Source organism: Carettochelys insculpta, chromosome 28 (genome assembly GCF_033958435.1).
Source record: "Carettochelys insculpta isolate YL-2023 chromosome 28, ASM3395843v1, whole genome shotgun sequence".
Classification (NCBI taxonomy): Eukaryota; Metazoa; Chordata; order Testudines; family Carettochelyidae; genus Carettochelys; species Carettochelys insculpta.
In genome coordinates, this window is record NC_134164.1 from 2,960,173 (window position 1) to 2,981,742 (window position 21,570).

Here is a 21,570-nt window from a genome sequence, read left to right on the forward strand (position 1 = left end):
TGGCACATGGGAGTCTCCCTGCTCCAACAGGTTCCCTGTGTGACTCAAGTTAACTCCCTTAGTTGCTCTCAACCTCAGTTTACTCATCTGTAAAATGTGGCTAATAGCCCTGCCCTGCCTAAGGAGAAAAATGATAGTTCACGGTACTATAGGTGCTAAGGACATTGGGACCATATAAGTACCTAGGACAACGATGTGTTGTCCAAAGAGATTGCTTCTCTAAGGTCAGAAAGGTCAGCCTGATATTCAGCTGCTCATCTGAACCACTTGCATTGGAAAGACCAGTCACAAGTAGCTCTCTTTTGATGCTCCCAGGACTTCATGCCTCTTCTGGAATATTTTCCCTGTTGACTGGGACCCATTTGAGGTGTGGGAACTCAGCGTCACGTTCCCCAGGCTGTTCAGCAAGTTTTCCCTTTCTCTTGTTCATTTGCAGGTGTTCTCACTGGCAGGATCCACCTTTAGCCTCCCCTCCTCGCACATTTTTGGAAGCCCCCTGACTTCTGGCCTGTCCATGAACCCTCTCTTGAATCAGTCTGAAAGCAGCCGGGCAGGTACGTGAATCATATGGTGTGTGAGTTTGGAACTCAGCAAGTTTCCCTGGAAGAACTGAAACAATCACATTGGCAGTTTGAGCTTTCCTTTTCCGGCTGCTTCTCCATCCCAGGGGCTTGGAGGTGTGTGTGGGTGTGTGTTGGAATGTATGAACTGTCGAGATCAGAGGTGTCTTTGTCAGCTTATGCTATGTCTGCAGTAACAGAGCACTTGACTGGGATGCTGACAAGCCATGGGGATAGTCCCATGATAAGAGCTCACACGCTGGATTGTCTGTGGGAGTCTGTATATCTCCAGGCATGAACCAGAATGATGCAGAAATGTGACCTTTTGGAGAGTTCCTCATTTTACGCACTGGGTCTGCACAAATGTAGGGAAAATAGTTTGGAAAAGTGAGCACCAAATTTTTGCACCAAAAGCTTTCAGCTTTTGCCTTGTTTTGGGGTGATTTCGTACCCCTTCGACTCTGGCTTCTCTGTGAAATGCAACAAAACTGTACACTTTCACATTGACAACTTTCTGGCATGTAATTTGACCTAGGAATGCTTAGGTACTTCCCTTCCAACACAGGCTCATTTGCCTTGGAAAAGGGCTGGGCTCGTAAGAGGGAAACCTGCAGAGCAGAGAACTTTTCTGCCTGAGCAGGGCTGGTTTTTAGGTTGCAACAAAATGCAAAAAGAAAAGTCCCTCCTCCACCCCACTTTCTAGCCATTTTTCCTTCGGTTGTGACTCATGTTCCCCTGGGCCAGAATTTTCAGGAGCTCAGTAGGTCGGATGCTGAACTCTTGGGAAAATCTGGCAGGAAGTGACACAGTGGTGAGGTTGCTGGGGGGCTGAACATTTTGAGACTATGGCAACAGTTGCAGTTGCCAATCCCTGAGAATCTGACCCTGAGCTCTGTTGAAAATTGGGCCCCTCGTGTCTGCAGTGTGCCGGTTTGCCTGCATGAGCATGCAAGCCTGTGTTTGGCATGTGTATGGACGTGCACATTTGCGCCTGAGTTGTAAGCCCATGGAGGAGATTTACAAGATATGTGCTTGGCAACGGGGGGCGGGGGGGCGGTCCAGGTGCCTGGGGAGATGTTTGTTTGGATTGGAGCTGTGGTGGTCTTTCCAGCTCCCGGGATCACACTGGCTCTCGGACTTACGCTAGCTTTGACTGAAAATAGCCATGTAGCCCGGTGTGAACAAACTTTTTACATCGGGCACCACTTTTTATCCCTACAATTAGCAGCCCCCCCGGCGTCCTGTCTAACGTCATCCCAACCAGTGGAAATTTCAGTTATGTTCATGCGAAGAAAGACCTTTTCAGCATGCATAAGAAAATAAGTCTGTGGAATGGGAAGACGTTATGAACTGGTATATAAATGTGAATACACATACCGAGAAACAGTCGCAGATTTCAACATTCGTAATGAGATGGATGAACCTGAGACCCGGCAGCTGATTGTGCTGTGTCCCCCTTACAAAATCTCATGTCCCCCTGCGGGGGCCTGCCCCTCACTTTGTGCACCCCTGATGCAGCCGTAACCGCATGGAGGCAAGATGGCCTGCTGCCCATGTGCCATCCCATCTGGAACTCGAGGTGTGTGCATGGGGCAGCTTGTGCAGCTCTGTCTACACTGCTCTTGTTAGCGTATGAGTACAAGTGTGTCTGCCAGTACTGGAAATTACACCTCCAGCTCCACTGGGTGACACGCTCGGGGTGTAACAAAGGAGCCGACTTTAACTAACAAGCTAAACCACATCTCCTCTTGCCAAACACCTGTCTGGGGTTGGTCTGAGTGCAAAGGGTGAGTTTAGAAAGGTGCCTCTTAACCTGATGGAGGATGAAGGAAGTGGCACATCCCCTCCCTTCTGCCTATACCTGGCCAGGTGGGGATGGATGAAAGAGACCAGGACAAGCCAGTCAGAGCTGGATTTTGAAAACCGCTTGGGCCTCCGATATACAGTTCTGTTTAAAGTCTGGCTGTTCACATCAACTTCCAATCTCACTGTTCTCACTTGTTTGGGATCTTGGCAAGTTCCCAGGGCTGTTTCTTCCACCATAGAGCCCTTACACCTTCCTTTTAGGGCACGTAACACAGGGGACCTCTTGCTTGTCATCTTTTATGATCTCTTTGTCCCCAGCTTCCTGATCTGTCGTATTTGAGGATGCTGGAATTGTTAATCTATTTACCGTGGGAGTTAATGCTCTTCTCCTCCTCTTACTGCTGGGGCACTGACGCAGGAAATGCTAAGTCACTCATGAGACGTCATGCAGGCTGCTTTTAGCAGAGGAGAGAATGGAGCCCTAACCACTGGGCAATTCTTCCTTCTTATACTGCCCTCTGGCAATAGGTTAGACCTAATTACTGCCTTCTGCAGCTCTTCCCAAACCTCATCTGTCTTGCAGCTGTGAGTCCCCTCTCTGGTACCTCTTCAAGTCCTCCAGAGCAGCGGTGGACACCCTGCCACCCATCTGGGCTCTACGTGTGTTTCATGAGACATTTTGTTGCCGTTGTCCACATGCAGGGTGGCCAGATTCCACTGGCTTCCATCCACGTAGATTGTTTCCTACCCGTGTTACTGAAGTGACACACCAGAAAGTGAGGCACGTGCTGATCACATGCAGTGCTGACTGTGAGAGCCCTCGCTCCCTCTGCAGCCAATCACAACACTGCCCCGGTTCAGTCTCAGATTCGAGGGACGCCAGCGCAGTGAGCAAAATGACCCTCTCCCCAGAGACCGTCTTGGTTACAACAATGTTGCGGCCCACTGAGCTGAAGGAGGGCCACTCACGCGCCCCAGCCTGGGTTGCCCATCGCTGCTCTGGGCTGGCCTTCACAAAGTGGCTACTTCTCCCCAAAGAGGTGGAGCCAGCTGAATTTGACAGACAGGTAGACACGCCTATCTGGACAGGAGGGCGGGACTTCCATTCCACCTGCCAATCCAGGAGGCGCCTGGCTAGGACAAGGTAGCAGCTGCATCTCAGCCCCAGAGGCTGCAGCCAGGGCAGCTTGGGGGGTGGCACGGATCAAACGCAAGACCTTCCCAAGCTGCCAGGCGTGGCCTGCCCATACTCCACCCCCAAACCCCTCTGCTGCAGGCAGCTCCTTCCAGTCTCCTGGGCTTCAGCTGTGCCACGGCTGGGGCCACCCACCCTCCCTGTGCTCTGGGGCCAGGCACTTCCCACTCGGGTGGTTGGGTGGGTTGGAGGCTTGCTCCAGTGGGAGGGCTTGGCTCCCATGGGGGGGGGCCCTTGGGTGGCAGGGACGGGCCTCTGGACTTCTCTAACCAGTTGTAGGTTGACCCCCCCCCCCACGTTGAGGGACATGACACCATAATTCACGCTGTCCCAGCATCCAGGCCATACTTCCCACCGGGAAGGTCCCAGATCCTTGCGTGTAATAAATGCTCCTGAGACAGGGCAGAGAGGCAAGGCCAGCTGGCAGCGGCTGTTGCTCGGAGCGTCTGAGACCTACCCAAGTGATGGGGTGCATATGCTGGCTGAGTGGCAGCCATGGGGGTGGGGCAGAGAAAGGGCCCGGGCCCCTGATGATTGTACTCTGTTTTTTCACCTAGGAATACCAGGGGGCGAGGGAACCACACATGGAGCCAAGAACAGGTTGGGCCCCTGCAGTTGGGGCTGGTTTCCCCAAGGAGCCCAGCAGTACTGGGTCTTGGAAAGCTGGTCCTGGCCTGGGCCTCTTTGGAGTACTCAGCCCCTGTGAGGGGAAAGGCCCCTGAGTGTGTTTTGCTTCTGCAGCACCTGTCAGAGCTCTGTCTGTCATGGTGTTGGCACACAATGAATTCTGGTGCCCCACACATCCCCAGTTATCCACATGCAGAACTCCTCAGCCCTGGTCCCCCTGGGGCAGGAGATGGTGGCTCCTGGCGTCACGGGAGGGGGACAGCTGGGGGAGCTGCCGGCGCTGGGGCCGTGGCAGGGGGAGCCACATTCTTCAGCTGTGGGTGGAGGCGGAGCAGAGCACCAGCTTGTTCAGCCACAGGGTGTAGGAGGGGAGAGGGGGAGAGCCAGATCCTCCACCTGTAGCGGGACAGAAAGTGCCTCTCCCTGACTGGCCAGATTTTTCCTCCTATGGGTGCCTCTGACCGTTCCCACGCTTCCCTGGCCAGCCAGCTGGGAATGGCCTCCTGGCTGTCAGGGCTGTCAGTTCTAGGCTGCGCTTCCCTCCCAGGCCTGGCCTGTGCTAGGCACCAAAGCCAATCCCAGAGACGCAGTTCCAGCCACACCATTTGCGTAGCTAGGATCGACTTGCCCCCGGTGTAGATAAGGGATCTTTGGGCTTGCACCAACGTCCGTTGCTCTGCACGTCAGCATGGAGTACCAGGCTCCACGGCTGAGCCCAGAGAGATCGATTTTGCTGTGTCTTCCCGCACATGGCAAAATCAATCCCTGGAAAATGGATTGCAGTGCGCTGACCTGTGTCAGTGCAGACATGCTGCGCTCACACACACACACACACACACCCTGCTGTAAGTACAGACATACTGCGCTCACACACACACACACACACACACACACACACACTCACCCTGCCGTAAGTACAGACATACTGCGCTCACACACACACATCCTGCCGTAAGTACAGACATACTGCGCTCACACACACACACACACACACCCTGCTGTAAGTACAGACATACTGCGCTCACACACACACACACACACACCCTGCTGTAAGTACAGACATGCTGCGCTCGCACACACACACACACACACCCTGCTGTAAGTACAGACATACTGCACTCACACACACACACACACACATCCTGCCGTAAGTACAGACATACTGCGCTCACACACACACACACACACACACACACCCTGCTGTAAGTACAGACATACTGCGCTCACACACACACATCCTGCCGTAAGTACAGACATACTGCGCTCACACACACACCCACACCCCCTGCTGTAAGTACAGACACACTGCATTCACACACACACACATACACACACCCTGCCGTAAGTACAGACATACTGCACTCACACACACATCCCTGCCATAAGTACAGACATACCCCCAGACAGGCAAAGGCTACAGACACGCAGTGGGGACAGGGCACAAGATGGGCAGGGCTCTGAGTTACTACAGAGAATTCTTTCCCAGGGATCTGGCCCACGTGCTCAGGGACTAACTGATCACTGTATTTGGGGTTGGGGAGCAATTTTCCCCCAGCTCAGACGAGCAGAAACCCTGCGGGTTTCTCCCATCCCTCTGCAGCCTGGAGCCCAGCTCAAACGCAGGTTGAAACATGGGTAAAAGGCAGATGTGGTGTAACTTGACATCTTTAAATTGTGAGGTGAGGACTTGGGTATCTCAGCCAGAGGCTGGGGGCCTCTTGCAGGTGTGGGTGGGGGAGGGTCTGCGGCCTCTGATGTTCAGGAAGCCAGACTAGGTGCTCACCGCGATTCTCTATGGCCATGAAAACAAAAAAGCAGCCCAGTAGCACTTTAGAGACTAACACAATAATGTATTAGGTGGTGAGCGTTCGTGGGACAGCCCATAGCCATACTATGATCTGCAGAAGTGGGTCTTTCCCACGGAAGCTCGTCTCCAAATAAGTTATTTTGTTAGTCTCTAAAGTGCTACTGGGCTGCTTTTTTGTTTTGATTGTATATAGACTAGCACGGCTCCCTCTCTGTTGCATATGGCCATGAAGTCTCTGAGTCTGTTGGAGAGAGACTTCAGCCACAGGTCTAGATCGGAAGGGGTTTGCTCAGCTTGTCCAGCACCTGGCCCCGGGGGATCCCTGAGACCAGCTGGGCCATTCGAGCCTTCCTGACTTAGCATAGTAAAGAACAGGCTGCCCAGATCAGGCACCACAGTTGGTGCTGGCTGGATCCATCTTTCCAGGCACTACAGGCTCTTCCCGGCAGTCCCTCCCTGCCAGGGCAGAGCACTGTGCCTGCTGGCTCTGCTCACATCTGTTCCTGCGGGGGAAGGGGAGCGCTCCTGGGGAAGCTGGACCAGTGCTCCTGGCTTTGTACAGCATAGAGAAAGGGTGGCTGCAGCTTCCAATATGTCCGGGAGCCCTGCCTCTCCTAGGTATTTACACGGTAGTATCTGAATGCATCACAACCTCTGAATATATTCACCCTCCCCAACCATCTAGCGGGGCAGGGCAGGACAATTATCCCCATTATACAGATGGGAAGCTGAGGCACAGCAACTCAGGCCATGTCACAGAGCAAATCATGGGTCCATCAGAGACCTGAACTCAGCTCTCTGAAGTCCTGGTCTAGCACCCTAACCCCAGGACTGGCCTTGCTCTCAGCCCCCTCCCTGCCTTGCCCCCCTTTCCCAACCAGAGGAGCAAAGGAGGCAGTGATTTCAGGGGAGCATGGCCAGCCTAAAGAAACAGACCAAGAGATGCGCCTGCACCAGGAAACATTGCTCTGTGCTGCCATCCTGCAGAGGCTGCAGCCCTCACAGCCCTTTCATCATCATCATCATCATCGTTATCAATAACCGGGGTCTCAGCGCCTGTTGGTGTCTGATGCCTCTCTCATGATTTCCTTCCATCTTTCCCTGGCCAGTGTGGAGCTGCTTAGTTTCTGTAGACTAGCTCCGCACCAATCTACTACATCATCTATCCATTCTCTGTGGGGTCTGCCTCTCCTATACGAACCGTCCAGCATGCCGAATACCAGGGTCCTGATTTTTTGTTTGTTGTTCGTTCTGCAAATAAGTCCAAATAGTTGTAGCTTCCATTTTAGAACCTTCTGCAGCAGGTTCTCTTTAGGCTAAAGACAGAGGGGAGATGCTCGATCCACTCATAAGGCTTTTTCTGCCTCTGTTTCCCCTCCCAGATCCTGACCTGGAAGACTGCAGCTTTGGCTGCCGAGGGACCTCCCCGCAGGAAAGCCTCTCCTCCATGTGAGTGCAGTTCAGCTGCTCCCCTCCAACACGTGGGTTGGGGGCACTCCAGGGGATGGGGGGGCTATAAAGCCAGGCGAGCAGGTGAGGAGAAACTGAGGAACGCACCATGAAGGAAAAGGGACACCCCCCATTGTGGAGCAGAAGTGGGGGAGGCTAGGAAGGGTACAGCAGAGCTGGAGCTATTTTGAGGGTGAGGGTGCTGAGCTGCACCCCTTTTTAGACCTGTTGTGATTGGGTTGCCAACTCACTCGGACGGGCCGGACTGGACTCCACTGCTGCAAGTGGTGATCTGTCTGGAAGAGTTGGCAACTCTGACCGCCCCAGGCTGGTGCACCCCGGGGCTGGTGGGGCCAGCAGGACCCTAAAGACTGGTGGAGCCCATCAGGCCAGCTGCTGATGGGACCCGGGGCTGCCTGGGACGGTGACCAGTGAGCAGGGTCCCGGGAGCTGTCAAAGTGTGTGAGGCTGGTAGGACCCCACAGGGGCCACCCAGAGGCCAGGACCTAGGGCTGGAGGAGCAAGCGGTGGGGCCATCTACCAGGCATGTGGAAGCCAAGCACCAAACCTGCACTCCGGTGCCCCTACTTCCCACCTCTGAAGGGGTGGAGTGGCACAGCCAGGCAGAGGGGCATTGCCAGGGGAATGGGACAGGCACAGAGACTCTGGGGGGCTGGTAGGAGGGACACAAAGAAAGCAGCATGCACGACAGGGCAGGGCAGGGCGAGGAGCTGGGGGAGGAGGGAGGGAGGGTGCGGATATAGGCTGTCCCACTGTGGGGCAGATGGGCTTGGGGGCGGGAGGAGGGAGGTGCAGAGACAGCCTCCCCATGTGACCTAGAAAGGGGTGGAAGATCCGAGCCCATCTTCTGATGGCCCTTTACCGGCGCCCGCTCCCCAGGTCCCCCATCAGCAGCCTGCCCACCCTCTTCGACCAGACCGTGTCCTGTAGCAGCAGTGGGCAGCTGGAGAGTGTACCCCAGGCCACCCCCAACATCGAGCAGCTACTGGAGAAGCAAGGCAACGGGGAAGCCGGCGTAAACAGTGAGCTCGGGTGGGAAGCAGGCTGGGGCACCCCCATGGCACTGGGTCCCCGTGGGACCCGCCACCAGCTTCAAAGCCAGCCAGGACTGGCATGGGGTGGGCTTCCTCCCCTACCTTTAGGGGGAAGAGTGGGCAGCTTTGATGGGGCAATCTGGGCACGGAGGCTGGGGTCAGACCTGCCCAGTGTGGGGCAGCAAGGGCTCGGAGGGTGGGTGGCGAGCAGGGTTCTCTGTCAGCTCAGCGCTTAGAGTGGTACAGGTGCCGCCCAGCTGATTAGCAGAGCGCCCGCAGCCGGCAGCCTGTGTTTCTACTGGCGGTGCACATCCGCACCGGATTGGTGAACCGAACAAAATTTATTCTGCACAGGGGTGTAAAAAAGCAGTGGGAACCTGTGTGGAGAGAGACGCTGAGACAGCCCTGCCAGAAAGGAGGTGGGGAGCACTGGGACAGCCCCTCCCAGTGTGGGGTTGAGGGGAGCTGAGAGCCGCTCAGCTGTGCCGAGGTGGAGAGGACATGGCGGGGCAGGGAGCTGTACATTCCTCTGCACAGTAGATGCTCTAACTGCGTCACCCCCATACACCCCCTCTTCTCCCCATCCCCCACCCCTCCCTTCCCTCTTCCGCCACCCCCCTTCTCTTTCTGCCCCCGCCCCGTCCCCCCTCTCCCTTTAATTTCCCGCAGTTGTAGAAATGCTCAAGGCCCTGCACTCCCTGCAGAAGGAGAACCAGCGGCTGCAGGAGCAGATCATGACCCTGACGGCTAAGAAGGAACGGCTGCAGCTTCTCAATGTCCAACTGTCCGTCCCCTTCCCAGTGGTGACCACCAGCAATGGCCCGTCTGGGCACGCCCAGTACATCCTGCCTGCCAATGGTGAGGGGTGGCCACAGCCAGGCCCTCTGGGATCGGGACATGGGAGCAGATACCCAGTGCCCCTCTGTGCTGCCCTGGTGACGCTGGGCTCCACCCTGCCTCTCAACGCCCCCCACCCCGTTCTCTCCCCTGCAGTGTGCAACAGCGACTCCCTGAGCATCAGCAAGGGCTCCCCTTGCAAGAACAGCTTCGGGATTGAGAATTCCCTCTCCACCTCCTCTGAGGTACAGTGGCCGCCGAGACCCTGGGTGCAAGGACCCCCCACCCCCCGCACGGGTTGTGTCGCTGCTCCCACGAACGGGAGGATCTGGCAGGGTGACACCCACCACCCTGCTCCACTCTGGGTGTGCTGTCATCTAAGGGGCTGGCCTTCTGCAGATGGGGGCAGGACTGGGTATCAGGGCAATCCTTGAGCATTGCCAGCTTTGAGGCATCCACCCCCAGCCAGGGCGAGGAGGGCCATGGTGGTGGTTGTGCGCCAGGCGCTGTACAAAGGGAAGTGAAGGCCATGGTGGTGGTTGTGCGCCAGGCGCTGTACAAAGGGAAGTGAAGGCCATGGTGGTGGTTGTGCGCCAGGCGCTGTACAAAGGGAAGTGAAGGCCATGGTGGTGGTTGTGCGCCAGGCGCTGTACAAAGGGAAGTGAAGGCCATGGTGGTGGTTGTGCGCCAGGCGCTGTACAAAGGGAAGTGAAGGCCATGGTGGTGGTTGTGCGCCAGGCGCTGTACAAAGGGAAGTGAGGTTGCTGGAGATTTACTCTGGCTGATCCCTAGAGTCATGGTGGTTGGGTGTTAGCTCCCCTCCACCCCACCCACCTGCACTGCTCCTGCCCTTTGCTGCCCCACCCCCATCCCCCGAGGCAATCGGAGAGTTGAGCAGGTTCAGTTCTCACCATGTCTCCATTTCTCTGCTTCTCTGGCCAGGAGCCACACTCAGGCTGTCCCAGCCGGAGCAGCTCCTCCCTCTCCTTCCACAGCACCCCTCCTCCCCTGCCCCTGCTGCAGCAGAGCCCCACCTCACTGCCCCTGCCCGGAGCCCAGCAGCAGCAGGTCAACGGCCTGGCCAGGGTGACGGCCAGCTCGCTGGGGGGCAGCGCGGCCGCCAGCCACGGCCTGCCTGCGGGGCCTGCGGCGGATGGCCTGCTGGGGAGCCTGGCAGGAGGCCAGCCAGTGCCCCTCAATGGGATGCTGGGGAACGTGACCGGTGCGCCGTCGAACCCTCTGACGCAGGCCAGCGGGCCCCCCACCCTCCAGCTCTCCTCCAGCCTGAGCAGGTAAGAAGGGCCCCCAGGCATCTCAAGAGGGAGCAGCCCCTCTGTCCCCCTGAGGGGCAACGACTCCCTCTCGGCCTGGTTGCGCCCTAACCTGGTCCTTCAGCTCCGTTTCCTCCAGCGGTGGGGCAGGCGCCTTGTCTCTCTGCGAGCAAAGAGAAACATGCTCCCCAAAGCAGGCACCTCCAAGGGCACCCGACGCACGTCCGTCCCAGACTGCGCCCCCCCCCCCGCTGTGTGCATGACCTCCCCAAAGCATGCAGTGAGCTCCAGGGGACACTGTCTGCTAACACGAGCAGCACAGTTGTCGCTTGTGTTAGGCACTGTGTCTGACAGCGTGCACGTGTAACCGCCCACAGGCAGACTTGAACCTGGGACCTCGAGAGCTCAATGCAGGAGCCGCTACAGTTTGAGCTAAAAGGCAGCTGGCTCTCAGCTATGGCTGGAGGGGAGACTTGTTCTGCCTCTGTGTGAGTGGTGTAGGTCCCACAACGTGGGACAGTGAAGCACCCCTTGGTGTGTGGGTTACACGTGTGCCTAGTGAGAGTCAGTCCCTGCAGGGAAGAACTTGCCATAGAAACAGACAAAGAGTGGGAGGGGAAACTGAGGCACAGAGCAGCTGGATGACTCTCCCAGGATCACATGAGTGGTCACTGGCAGAGTAGAGACTAGCACCTTCCAGAGCAGTGTCCTGGACTGCACTGTCTCTCATGGAGGCAGCTTAATTTGACCAAGGAAACTTCTGCCATGTGGTGTTACAGAGGAGCATGGCTCATACCTTGTGGCACGGCTTCCCAGGGAGCATGCTGCTCTGCTGGAGGCAGGGAGCCGGAGGGCAAGGCAATATCCCAGCAGGAAGGCAAGGCAGCAGTCTCTGCTAAGGTCCCCTCTTCCCTGCACGAAAGCTCACCGAATAAACTATTTTGCTAGTCTTTAAATTGCTACTTGACTGCTTTTTGTTTTGACAGTGTATAGACTAGCACGGCTTCCTCTCTGTTACTCTTCCTTGCAGTGTTCCGGGCCTGAGCCCCCTAACGGAACAGCAGCGGCACATCCTGCACCAGCATGAACACCAACTGCAACAGCTACAGCAGCTCCTGACATCCCAGCCGCTTAATCCGGTGAGTGTCCCTGCACTGGGTTTTGGCCCTCTCCTGCCAGGGCAGGAGGAAGATTTAATCCCATGGAGAGGGACAGACTGAGGCCTGAGGCCTCCACCATGTTTGCTAAGTCCTGGTGTGGTTTCCATGCACAAGTCGCCTCAATTTAACATCGGGCTCCTCTACAGGTGTCCTTAAACTGAGATCAAAGCTGTGTAAACTGGTGTTCAAACCAGTTCTTAAACCCGGTGTGGACGTTCATTTTGGTACAAGAGTGGTTTATTTCGGTTCAGTTGAAACTAATGTTCCCTCTAATTTTTTCCATGAGTAGGTGGAATAAATTTTGCTGTGTGCACTGAGATGTGTGGATGTGCACCACGGGTAGAAACACATGCTGTAGGTGCTGTGTTAAGCAGCTGGGCAGCATTTGGATTTCTTCTGAGTGGCTGCCCCAGCACACAGCTTCCAGGGAAGAAGATTGCTGGTTCCCAGCCACACACAACAGTCCACCATGTTCAGTAACTCAGTTTATACTCCCAGCTTAGTTAAACCACAGCTAGGTAGCCAAGGTTGGCACTGCCGCTGGAGGTGCACTCAGGCACAGCCACACAAGCACTGTTGAGAGGAGCACTGCAGACGAGGCCCTGAGGGTTTCAGCGCATGCTGGAAAAGCCCACCCAGAACCCAGGGGATGCACTTCTCTTGCCGTCTCTTGCTAGCATATACACTGCTCTCTCGAGCAGCGTCCATCCCTCGGGTACAGCAAGCACAGGTGTGTCTGCCTCTGCTGTGGTCCCAGCTCGGATGGCAGCAGATATGTACCCTCTGTGTGCAGCTTATGTACCAAGGAGCCCTCTGCCGGGCAGCCAGCAGACCCATGAAGCTGAATGGAAAAGCCAGGCAGCTCACACAGACTGGGCATTTGGTAGGTGGGCAGACCCAGTGCCAAGCTTGGAAAGCTGGTGAAGTCAGGCCTGATTCTCCTCTCACTTCATCCAGTTGAATTCACCTTACTTCACAGGGGAATAACCCTCATCTACAGGAGTTCAGTGGGACCTGGCTTTGTGGAGGACGGGGCAAGACTGTTTATCTTACCGTCTCTTCTCATTTGCCTTGCCGGGCAGTGCATCCATTCAGCATCCAGAGCAACATGAATTGCAGGGTGTCCCTGTTTGCACTTCTTTCATTGGCCAGCTGCTGAGTAACTTACAGCATTGATCTGGCCGCCACCGAGCTGGCCCCACGTTCCACTGGCACTCAGCTAAAGAGAAAGCCAGCCTCTTTTCCTGTGCTGGAAATAGTGGGTTGGTTTCCTGTGTCATTTACACTCATGAATTAACCCCAGGTTAAGCCAGTGTAACAGTTGGGCTCTGTGTGTGCATAAAATATCATGGGCCAGGTTCCCAATTGGTGTAAATGTCAGGGGAGCTGGGCATCTTTACAACACCTTCGAATTTTGCCCGGTAGGTGTCTATCTTACGTTATACACGTGGGTTTCTAGATTGTTATTTATAATCAGAAAAATATTTTTCAAGGGGATTCTCTTCTACGGTAGCCGAAGTCACCTTGTCATGCCCTTGGTCCCTCTGTTAGTAGTTAGCTCCATGGGTGTATTCTATTGGTCGCTGGTTTCCATGGAAGCTAAAGTAATTTAGTCTGATTGGAGCACAACTCCGCCAGCTTCGGGTGAGTTGGGCCTCTTCTGTCCTCCCAGGAGTTAGCGCACCTGGTGTGATGAATGCCACAGCTGGGCTTAGATATAACAAGGTCAGTTTGGAGGGAGGGTGGAAGGGAAATTTAAAGTCACAACAATGAATTTCACAGGCTGCTGGACACCAGGGCATTCAGTCCTGCAGACAGGTGGAAGGGGGACTGGATATGTTTGTGGGCCAGGGTGTTTGTAGGGATCCTAAAATAGGGGTCATGCAATCTCATGCTTCAGGGTGTTGCCTGCTGGTGGTTGGCAGGGCCAGCCCCACCCCAGGGCTCTGTCTACGTAGGGAAATGGATTGCTTCAGCAAATGTGATCCTGAGCACAAGGTGTTAAATGTGACTTAGTCGCCAGGTGCGGGCAGGGCTCTGTTGTGCTTAAAAATGTGTCAGCCAGGCGTGCTCCACCTAAGAGGCCCAACCTAACCCTGCGAGACCAGGGAGGAGCCCTGGGATGGGAGCTGGGAGTGACAGGAGGAAGCTGCACTGTGCATACGAAACCTCCTGCTGTGTTAGCGAATCTCTGTTTCCGTGCATCCGTGCGGGTACAAGTGTGCAGCATCTGGGCTGTAGCGTGCAACATATGTGCAAAGCCTCCCACGTGCTCCCTCCCCTTATGTGGCCTCTCCCTCTCTCCCCATCTCCAGGAGCAGCAGGCCTTGGTCTTCCAGATGATGCAGCAAATCCAGCAGAAGAGGGAGTTGCAGCGGCTTCAGATGACAGGCACCTCCCAGCTGCCCATGACCAGTCTTCTGACGGCCACCTCTGCGCCCCTCCTCCACTCGAGTGCCACCACCCTGATGACCTCAGCAGCCCCGCCCCCACCCAGCGGCAGCTCCCTCCTGGCTTCCCTCTCCCCCCAGCAGCTCAACCCCAGCAACAGCCTGATGGGGACTCCGACAGCCCCGCCCTTGAGCACACCTGGGAACAACCTGCTGGCTACGGGGGCAGGAGTCCCACCAGTCCTTTCTGCACAAACCAACCCCTTCCTCAACCTCCAGGCAGACAGCAGTGCCCAGAAAGGAACGGTGTGTAAATCTGCAGTATTTCGGGGACGCCCAGAGGAAATCAGCCCCCGCCACTTTGTTATGTTCTGTACAGGTGCATAATAAGAGACAGTCCCAAGGAGCTTGCAGTCTAAATAAGGGAAACTGAGGCAGGATCTTGCCCACAGTCACTGAACACATCAGTGAGAGAGCTGGGAATAGAATCCATTGTCCTTAACCACGAGACTACGCTGTCGCTCTGTCTCATCCACCTCCCTCATTAGCCAGCCACATGGGCTGGATCCTCCTTCTACAGGCATCGGTGGGGTCCAGACAGGGCACTGGGGAGAGCAAAGGTTCCCCCGTCAACCCCTCCACCTGCAGAGGTATCCACCTGGGCACCTGCCAGGCCAGCCGCAGAAACAGGCATGGGCATACCTGGATTTCTCTCCGTTGCTCGTGACACCTTGATGGAGCAACACCCCTTCCTAGACAGAGGCAGATGATGATTTCTGGGGCCCTGGGCCAGAGAATGTGGGGGCCCCTCCCCATGTCTTCCACCTGCAGACACCCTCACTCTGCTCCTGCCAGTGTGGGAGGGGTCCCAGGTGCACTGAACAAATCAGGGCTGTCTCTGTTCTCCCCACCTTCTTCCTACTGGGGGCCTGTCTCAGCAGCACCCTGGCCTAAGCATCACTCTAATTTTTTCCATCTATGTGTGGGTTAAATGTTGTTATCTGCACTGAGGCATGCGTGGATGTGCACCACTCAGAGAAATACAGGCTGCCGGCTGCGGGCGCTTTGGTTATCAGCTGGGTGGCGTCTGAGTCTCTCCAAATACTGAGCTTGCAGAAAACACTGCTCTCCACCCACCCTGCTGAGCCCTCCCTTGCCCCACCCTGGGCAGTCTGACTCCAGCCTCTGTGCCCGTATCACCCCAGTCTCTGCCCACTCTGTTGGCCCAATGGCCAATCTGCTCCTGTTCCCAGGTGCTGACCTTGTTGGCTTCCTGCGGCACAATATCAGGGGGATTGTTTCTTGTCTGGCAGGACTCAGGAGTGGATTCACATGCAGAGTCCAGGGTCCAGTGAAAGCAGGGCAGCACTGCCCGCTGTCAGAGGCAGGCCCTGAGAGGCTAGCAATGCGATCTGCTATGACAAAGCCCTGTCACACTTGCCTCATGCATCCATTGCTTGCCCTGTAGACAGGCCGAGAGGGCCCAGCCTGGCCTCGTGCTGGGGAGCAAACGCCAGACTCAAGGAGCCCTGGGAGGACTTTCACTGAAGTATCTTTGTCGATCTCAGCCCAAGGCAAGGATGGGCGACCACAAAGATTGGGTGGACCACATGACTGGACATCCTTCACCTCAGTGGGCTGGGGATCCACCTGCAGCCTTATGGACCCCCATCTGTCCCTCCTTCCCCCACACCTAGCGCACCGGAGCCCCACCCTTACCTGCTCCTCCCTCTCCCTTCCACAGCTGGAAGACCGCCAGTCAGCTGTGGGTGGAGTTCCAGCATGGGGGGGAGCAAGGACAGAGGGGAAATAACTGGTTTGCGCCCTCTACAAAAGTGCTGGGAAGGACGGAGGAGGCATAGGAAGTGCCAGGCGCTAGTGTGTAGGCAGATGTGGAAGGGGGGCAGCTAGGGGGTTCGCAGGATGCAGGGAGAAGCTGGCAGGCTGGCCACAGGGCTGGGCTTTCTCATGTCTGCTCACTTGCGGGTGGCCGCCTGTCTGATGGGTGCTGATGACTCTCTCCTCTGTGTCTTTCTCTTACAGAGCATGAGTGAAAAGGGAGCTGCTCTCACCCAGGACAAGGGTTAAGCCTTCCCCACCAGAGCAGCGGCCAGTTCCTCTCTGCTCCAGGAACGCAGTTCTCCATGGTCACAGGGTTGGATGCTTCAGAGCAAAAAGCACAAGCCTCCTGAGACGGCCTTTCCGGCCATGGGAAGTTCCAGGCAGTGCTGTAGTCTCCGACCAGGACTTGGCATCGGGTGTCCTTCTGCGAGGAGAGATGGGGCAGGGGGAGTCGCAGCCGGTTTGAGCCGTGGCAGATTTGCACAATGTGAAGTGACCCATCTCCTTGCTCAGCAGAGGGAGAGACTTCGCCAGTGTCCTGACACGTTCTGGCCTCCACTCTAGTGTGTGTGTGTGTGTGTGTGTGTGTGTGTGTGTGAGAGAGCGCGAGTGTGCGTGAGTGTGAGGCCTTGGGGATGGGGCCCTAAACCAAGACCATGAAGCGTCCTAGGCCCAGACCATGGTTGGAGGTCATCTGTCCTTGTTTTCTGCACAGCACCCAGGAGGCTTCGCAGCACCGTGCCAGGGAGAGGGCTTCCCAATATGACTCAGCTGGGAAAGTGGGGCAGGGCCGTGGGTCTTCCACCAGATGGAGAGAGGAAGAGGAGGTGAGCTGGGAAGCCCTCCCACAGCCCTACGGGGGCTCCCCTCCTGCCTGTCCCCTTGTGAGCCCTCACAGCAGTGCTCTGCCCTGGGTGACCACCACTCACGGCCACCCCACCGGATCCACCGTGGGAAGGTGGGGGGTAGTTTAACCCTATAGACACTCTTGGGATTTCTCCGCCAGCTGCAGCGTGGCCGCCGATTGGTCAGCTGGGTACTGTTTCTTCCACGTGAGAAGCACACTCCTCACTGGGTCTCTCATTCTCTCCTTCCAAGGCCTACAGGCCCGGCATTACCACTTGAAAAGGGCTAACATCGGTGGCTCCCTGCCTACCCCACAGCCAGGGCATGTTCAAACCACCCTGCCTTCTCACAGGGCTAAACGGCACCAAGGAGGCAGAGGGAGGGAGGGGGAGGTCCAGAATTTGGTACTTGTGTTTCCTTACTTCACCCTCCAAGTGCAGCGAGTCTGGCAGAGAACGTTCTCCTCCGTCCCTGGCGCTAGAGCCCAACGTTCCAGTCTTCCCAGCCTAGGACTGCAGACGCCTCATTGCTTCACAGTGTCTGGTTTCAGCTCCACCCCGAGAGCTGGACCTCTTGACAAAGGAACCTCCACAGCTGAACAGGAAGTTCAGGTGGGAAAGTCCCAGGAGGGGGAATCGGCGTCAAACGTTTGAATCCCCCCACCCCTGATTAAATCTGCATCTTGTGGAGGTCGGGCGGGGGGGAGGGTCAAAACTTCAGTGACTGGAAACACGGAGGGTCTTGCAGATTTCAGACCTTCTGGGATACAAGCTCCTGCCCAGCACATCCCTTCTGCTGCCTCTGGTTTGCACTATTCACATCGGTCAGCGGCGGGTTTGTGCTGGTGTGAAAGCTCGTCCCTGTTGGGCTCACACTAGTGAACCTAGGCCACATCTGGTCTTCAGTTTGAGTCTAAAGATTGTTGTCCCAATGGGTGGGCAGAACTAACAGCCAAGTCCATGGGTCTCAGTTTCTGGTCTGTGAACTGGGCAGAACAATGTGATCTGTTCGGAAAGCTACTTTTTTTTACGCTATTGTTGAACTAGAAGAAGAAGCTACTGGAAAGCTGGGGATGGCAGCTATAAAAGTGAAAATGTGGGGGGGAAAGCAGCTTGACTCTCTTCCTGATGGTCTCTGCAACACAGACTCAGATTGGAGAGGCTATGAGATGTAACTGGCGTGAATGTTCCTTCTCTCTCCCCAGCCACCTCCTGTGTGAGTTAAGCATCAGGATATGCCTAACTCCCACCCGCCCGGTACCTGGACAAATTGGACCATTGGAATTCTGTTTTTCGCTCACCTGATGTTTGTTTAAAGGATTTGTTTGGCTCTTCCGCTGAGTTGCATGGTTCTGTGCCTGCACTTTTTCGTGTGCAATTTTTCCCCCCTGTACAAATGGAGGCTGCATCCTGCAAGCCCTCCTGTCAGTGGAACAGCAGTGCAGGGTGCCACATTTCCACATGCGAATCGGCTGATCTGGCACGTGCACACAAGGAGCCAAGTGGGCCAGCAGGGTGCTGCCCATAAAAAGCTGTATGTGCAGAATGACAGTTTCAGAGACTGGCTGTGCTAAAAGCCAGCCCCAAAAGATTCTGCTGGTGGCCCCCCTGGGTATGCTGGTTCCTTTATTGTAGAATTCCAGAACTGGTTGGCCAGTTACCCGTTAAGACAACAGTCCCCATTATCACAGTTGTGGGGAGAATTTCACACCCCTGCATCATTCCAGTCAGTACCACTCACAATGCAATGGGTTCACTCTGTGGGACGAAAGCGAATCCAAGGAGTCAGTTTCCCCAGCTGCATCTCTGCTGGCTTTGGTTCCATTCAAGACCTAGTTTGGTGGATTTCCTGTGTGTTTTTGACATATCTTTTTTCTGTTGGAGCACCAAGCCTTTTAGCTCTGAGGGGGCTTTCTAAGTCAGACATGGGCATGGTCAAGGAGAGGAGAAGGAAGGAAGAGACAGATAGCACTTACCTGGTCCCTTTAAAGCACGCTCCTTGCCTCGTCATGTCAGGCAATTAGGATGAGCCAAAGGGCCACTTTTAGGAGGTTGACCTGAAAGTTTGTGTCTGCCTGAAAAAGAGAAAGAGGATTAAAAAAATATAAAGCTAAAGATGATCTGTGTTTCAGTTGCACTGGGTAGACGATTCTTTACCCATTTTAATGCTAACGTCACATTTAGGGTGTTGCATGTGTCTTTTTTATTATTAAATAAAAGAGAAAAATGTGTATATTTTTGGCAATTTAAGGTAATGTAGCTAAGATATATTTTTTTCACGCTGCTTGACTGTTCTTATGATAAATAATATTAATATTAATATTGAAGACATTTTTGATACATTTAGGGTTTCAGATTTTAACTAAAGAAGGGGGGACATGTCTTGGAGGGGGAAATACAAAAATATCTTAGTTGCCATTAAAGCTACCCACAGTGTCGGCATCATCCATGTTAAAGGAAAAAATGTTGCTCCTAATTTATTTAAAGGTTCCATTTTTATAGCTGTTTTTAATAAATGGGTTAATCCATTGTTATGGGTTGTTTTAGAGTCCCGTGAGTTAATAGGCCACTTCTGACCATCTGTAGCCCCTTCGACCGATGTGTTCCTAACTCTCTTGCAGACGTACTATTCACGCTTATGATGCCTCTTAATTGTTCATTAATTCGTACGAGCTGTTGATAAATGAAACCTTATTATAAAGTCTGACCAAAATGTTATGGCTGCTTGTTGTTAATTTAAAAAAAAAAAAAATTCAGGGTGAATTTTTCAAGTGAGGAAGGGGGTCTTTGGGGGCATGGTCCTTTTGAAATCAGGAGAAGGCTTTCGCTTGAGATGGGAGGCTTACCCTTACAGCTGGCTGGGGCAGGAGACAGTCTGAGCTCTGACCCAGCCGTGAGCACTGGAACCATTTTTTTGGGGGGGGGAAGACCAAAATGCTTCCCCTTCCTTTCCACAGTTCTCCTCCTGTGCCACAGCAGCACCTGCTGGGCAAAAGGTGTAACTGTGCAGTGTCTCCCCGGCAGAATCTGTTATTCTGCGGTGGGGGGCGGGGAATCTATGGGGGGATGCAAATTCCACGCTTATGATCCTTTCATTAAAAAGGGCGGGGGGCAAGGCCTGCTGCCCCTCATGCCGGTTCCAGTACTGGTGAACCCAGCCCTTGGTGAAGAACCGGCAGTAGCTACCGGGACTGGAGATGGCTTTGTAACCAATAGGGGGTAGACCTGAAACATAACCCCGTCTGCCGTACAAAACTGGCTCTTATGACTGATTTCCAAAGGGTCCTGCTTCCTAGGAGGCTGTGAAACAAATAGCCCGGGCGTTCCAAAGAACCCTGCGCATCAGGTGCTGGCCTGCCTGAGATCTGACTGCTTGTTTAGATGCTGTGATGAGGACTGGTCTTTGGAAATCTGGTGCCCCTGCATGTCTGGCCCTGTGTCAGAACAGGACAAACTTTGGGGCTTGGATGTTGGAGGTCACCTTGTAGCCAAACACCTGTGGCCTCCCCTTCTGTGGTATTAAGCCACACCCTCCCTTTCCCATGGGGCCTAAGCGCCTTGCGATTTGCATGTATTTTCTTCCCAGCTCCCCCATGTGACAGACCTGGTTATTGTCCCCCCCTGTACATGTAACTCCTGAGTTACTGAGCCCTCTGACAAGGGAGCATGAAGTCTGCTTTACAGCTTAGCTGAGGGCCAGCTGCCTTTTAGCTTATACTATACACAGGGCTTCAGCCTCTGCGGTTGCAGGTTCAATCCCTCCTGCCAATGACCTTACATACAGATGGGGAAACTGAGGCTCAAAGGAATTTTGGCATTAATCCCCCTTAATGTAAATGGGAGCTAAGTGGCTAAATACTTGAGAGGAGCTGGACCACAGGGTTTGTCCAAGGAGTCACAGAGCCCATGTGAAAGCAGGACGTGAGTCCTAGACAGTGTCTCCTCTTAGCCCCTGACTCTTCCTACTCTCTTCTTTTACACCAAGCATCTATTACCTCTTTTCAGGCTTGCTCATCCAATCCACCCTCTAATATGTGGTTTGCCATAAAGCTTTATCCATGACCCAAACTGTGCCGGATTCACTTAGGTCAGGTCTGCGCTGCAAAGCTGTGTTGGACAATCTGTATCAGTCAGGGCCCTGAAACATGCCAGACCCTTTGGGATGCAGTTAAGCCACTGGGAGCCTAACTGTAGACTCTGCTAAATTGATGGATGAAGTGGGTTTATGACAGTGATGGAAGAGCCCCTTATGTTGCTCTGGTGAGTGTATAGCTTGCAGGAGAGCAACTGTGCCACCATGGGGTTTCTAGTGTAGACATACTCTGATTTTTAAACTGAGTTAGCTAAACTGGTGCAAAATGCTGGGTGGATGTGGTTGTTAACTCTTATTTCAGTTTAAATTAGCAGCTGGCCTACTTTAGCCATAAAATGAGGCCAATTTCACTGAAGATGTGATCTGATACCAATTTAGTAAAACCAGTGTCTTTTTGTGTGTGAACACTGTTAAATGAGTTCACATCTGTCTTGCATCTCTAGCTAGCACATGTAAATTTAGTGAAGCACAATCATACAACCAGTTTTAAGCCAATATAAGGCATCCACCCAAGATCTTGCTCCAGTTTGACTAAATCAGCTGTATGGGGCCAAGGTCTTGGAAATGGGTAGTGTGTTTCTTATGGGTTTGTGCCACCCAACTGTCCCCATCCAAGATTTTCTGGGTAAGGGT

The 21,570-nt window shown here is 54.5% G+C and overlaps 1 protein-coding gene across 2 annotated transcripts in view; it reads left to right on the plus strand.

Annotated features, from left to right (window-relative positions):
• The window catches only part of MLLT6 (MLLT6, PHD finger containing), a 72,692-nt gene extending 53,135 nt beyond the window's left edge, over positions 1–19,557 (plus strand). The window contains exons 12-20 of one of the 2 annotated variants that reach the window (XM_074978781.1): positions 437–554; positions 7,378–7,444; positions 8,345–8,487; positions 9,169–9,357; positions 9,493–9,581; positions 10,279–10,628; positions 11,638–11,746; positions 14,083–14,463; positions 16,201–19,557. In XM_074978781.1, the coding sequence (XP_074834882.1) occupies positions 437–554; positions 7,378–7,444; positions 8,345–8,487; positions 9,169–9,357; positions 9,493–9,581; positions 10,279–10,628; positions 11,638–11,746; positions 14,083–14,463; positions 16,201–16,245 (1,491 nt within the window). In that variant the 3' untranslated portion in view covers positions 16,246–19,557. The remainder of the gene's footprint in view (positions 1–436; positions 555–7,377; positions 7,445–8,344; positions 8,488–9,168; positions 9,358–9,492; positions 9,582–10,278; positions 10,629–11,637; positions 11,747–14,082; positions 14,464–16,200) is intronic. The other variant, XM_074978780.1, reaches the window with a different exon arrangement.
• The last annotated feature ends 2,013 nt before the right edge of the window (positions 19,558–21,570 follow it).